This window comes from Trachymyrmex cornetzi, unplaced genomic scaffold (assembly GCF_001594075.2).
Source record: "Trachymyrmex cornetzi isolate Tcor2-1 unplaced genomic scaffold, Tcor1.1 scaffold3144, whole genome shotgun sequence".
Taxonomy (NCBI): domain Eukaryota; kingdom Metazoa; phylum Arthropoda; class Insecta; order Hymenoptera; family Formicidae; genus Trachymyrmex; species Trachymyrmex cornetzi.
In genome coordinates, this window is record NW_017297843.1 from 1,994 (window position 1) to 5,244 (window position 3,251).

The 3,251-nt window shown below is 29.4% G+C and overlaps 1 protein-coding gene across 1 annotated transcript; it reads right to left on the reverse strand.

Moving 5' to 3' along the window:
* Window positions 1-987: 987 nt before the first annotated feature.
* LOC108762665 (prefoldin subunit 4) lies at window positions 988-2,376 on the reverse strand. Its single transcript, XM_018509750.1, has 4 exons — window positions 2,286-2,376; window positions 2,094-2,198; window positions 1,311-1,427; window positions 988-1,156 (listed from the first exon to the last, which is right to left on the reverse strand). Exons 1-4 carry the CDS (start codon window positions 2,322-2,324, stop codon window positions 1,001-1,003), a joined length of 417 nt encoding a protein of 138 aa, XP_018365252.1. The 5' UTR covers window positions 2,325-2,376; the 3' UTR covers window positions 988-1,000.
* Window positions 2,377-3,251: the final 875 nt, after the last annotated feature.

The following is a 3,251-nucleotide window of genomic DNA, read 5'->3' on the forward strand; positions in this document are numbered from 1 at the left end:
GTAGCTAATCTTTATTATGTGATCTAACTAACTTTGTTTTGTTCTTAAATTCAATGAATATGGTATTGTAAAATTGAAATTAACGTGCAAATATCAGTATTTTAGTTATACAGGGTGTCTCGACCTTTTTTATCAATCACTTCTGTGTTGATAGAGCGGACTAAATTGAGTCGAAAAGTCCTCTACCATTTTACAATTTTCGCAATAGTTAATAAAATATTAATCACTAAAAATTGCAAAATATTGGTCGTGAATAATTTTTTACTCAAATACTATCACTATTTTTTACTCAAATACTATGTCACTGGGTAATTATTTATATTTTTATATTTTCTTTTATTTCAGCAGTAAATCGGCGAGGACAGGGACGTGGGCGTAGCCGGGCCCAATGGTACCTCCGCCGTCATTACCGTGACGCGCCAAGAAAAGATACCAATGACCAACAAGGTGGTGATGGTCCACAACATGGTGGTGATGGAGGTGGTCGAGGTGGCGCTACTCATGATGGCGGTAGTCGTGGTGGCGGTCACTACCACGGTAACTATCGTAGTTATCGTGGTAGAAGAATATTTAGAGGGAGGCCGAAGCCAAATGTGACAATTATTAAAAATTATTAAGGACATTAGGCCTTTTAATTAAAATCTATAAGTCATTGTAATTAAATCTCGTCAGGTTCTAGACAACTTGTAATTATGATATTGTAAATCGTGCAAATTCTTTTAATCAAGAAGTATTGTTCAAATAATTCTTTTTAAAAAATCTTTATGTGTTACATATTTGCAAGAAGTATTTAAATAAATTCTATTTTAAGTTATATTAACCATCTCAAAGGAAATTGCGCCATGCAAATAAAATTATATAAATTTATATAATTATTTATTAATTATAATTCAACACTGAAGAGTTGTATTTGCTGACAATTAATTATTAATTATACTAATAATGTAAATTTCTAATATTAAATATACAATGATAATAAATGCATCAATAACGAAAAATATTAATCCGATTCTTCAGATTCCAAATTTATACGAGTACCAAACTTCGCATACAATTGTGTTTTTAATTGAGACATGATTGTCTTTAAATCTGCACATTTGCCCTCTAATTTTACAATTTCTTCTTTTTTCTTACTTTTAGCCTCTTCTAAAGAATCCTAAAAAAGAAATTCTTGTTAATACTGACTAACTATAATAGAAAAAAGAAAAACAATACCAATGTCATTGAAAAAAAGCAAAATTAAAATATTTGAAAAACTTCTAATACAGATAATATTAAAAATCATTACAATTAGCACATAATTTAATCACCTGTGTTTTCTCAAGGAAATGATAGATGAATACTTCTCCAATAAAGTATGGTATTTTTGCATCGTCGTCCATAAGAGCTAGTTCGTCGCAAGCATCCTCCAAATTCTTCAGTTCGTTCTGCAAATTGCAAATAATTAGTTAATGATAATAACAATAATCTTTATTGTTACTATGTCGATACATATATCAAAGTCTATGACTACAGTGACCATATTTTCTTGAAGAAAATAAAGAACAAATCTGAAAATTTTTCTACATGTTTTCAAACCAAACAACAAGGATGTTGATTATGTAACTTTTCCTAGGACATAAACATGAAAAGTGAAAATGTTTATATTTATGTGTGTATATGTATATATAAACATACATACATAAAAATTTTTATTTTTCACGTTCCGTTCTAAAGAAAAAGTTACATGACTGATACCTAGTTAGACTATCAAGAATCTGTGCATTATAAAATTTTATTGCACAGTATAATCAAATTGAGATAATACACACTGTTTTGATGGTTTGAAACTGATTCGACTATTGGAACAAACCCTTGATCTGAAATAACAGATTTGAAATAATAAAAAAATAAAAACAACTCTGGTTTGAATAAATTTAAATTAATTTAATTAATTTAATTTAATTTTTTTTTTTTCTAAAGAACAGCTATCTAAAATAAAAGACTATCCTTTACAATAAAGAATGTATGGTCACTGTATGCATGACCAAATAAGGTCTACAATGTCTTAAGAAAAAATCCATCTTGAATCCTTTTTAAACAGACCTGATTACCTGTTTTACTCTAAGTTCTTCCTTATAATCTTCCAACTTCGCATTTTGTCTAGCAAATTTGTTAATCTTCTGTTGTTCCTCGTAAGTTATATGAACATCGAAATCCTTGCAAAATATTATGAAACAGGTTAGATTGCAAATATGTGAAACAATATTGCTTCTTATTTTCTAATATTTTCTGTATTATTTTACCGGTTGAAATCCAGTTTGACTATTTTTCCCTCCCGCCATATTTATATTCTTCTGTAATTAATTCAATTGTTGCATTAAATTAATTGTTTAAATTATTTTTGGAGATTGAATTTTTGAAATCTTTTGTGCCTCAACAAATCATATGCGTCCATAACGCCATCTAGAATCTTGTTAAATAACTAGGAACAGCTAAAAACAATATGATGACTGATATGATTTGCAATATGATTTGCAATATGATTTGCTGGCTTCACCATATCGAATATCTTTGACATCTTCAAAATTAACGGGCTCTTGACCATGCATTGTCATCATTCCAAATCCTGAAAATAGATGAATGTTAAAAGAGTGTACTATTAAGGTAATATTAGTGTACTATTAGTGTACTATTAAATAAATGCTGTTTTCTTTATTCAGGAAAAAATTTAAAGCTTCAATCTGTGACAATTTTGGTCAAAACATGCAATATAATATAAACAATTTACCTTTACAATAATTCTGGGAAAAAACACGATAAATAATTAACTCCTCATTGCACAATGAGAGCATTTCTTAAGAGAGCATTTCTTTGTTAACAAGAGTAAACCATAGAAACATCAGTCTTTCCGTTTCGTCTTCGTTATTGCTTTCCATGGCTGCTCTCAATTGATTTTTAAGCTTGCCGGCTTGTATGTCAATCTGATTTTGCTCTCTTTCAAGTGCTTCAAGCTCATTTTGTGTGAATATACGACGTCGTGTCTTTACCCAACTAAAACATTAATAGAATGTCCAACAAAATTAAATTAATAATGCAAGTTAACATACCCCGCGAAGTGTATACGGAGTTCTATCGGGACTTCCTTTATCGGGCGAGATTCTTTCGATAATTTTGAAGAAGGAATACAAAGGAGAGCCTGTAAATGTAATACATTAAGAAAAAATACGATATTACCATACAAAAGTATACAACTTACCATATTTTGAAGA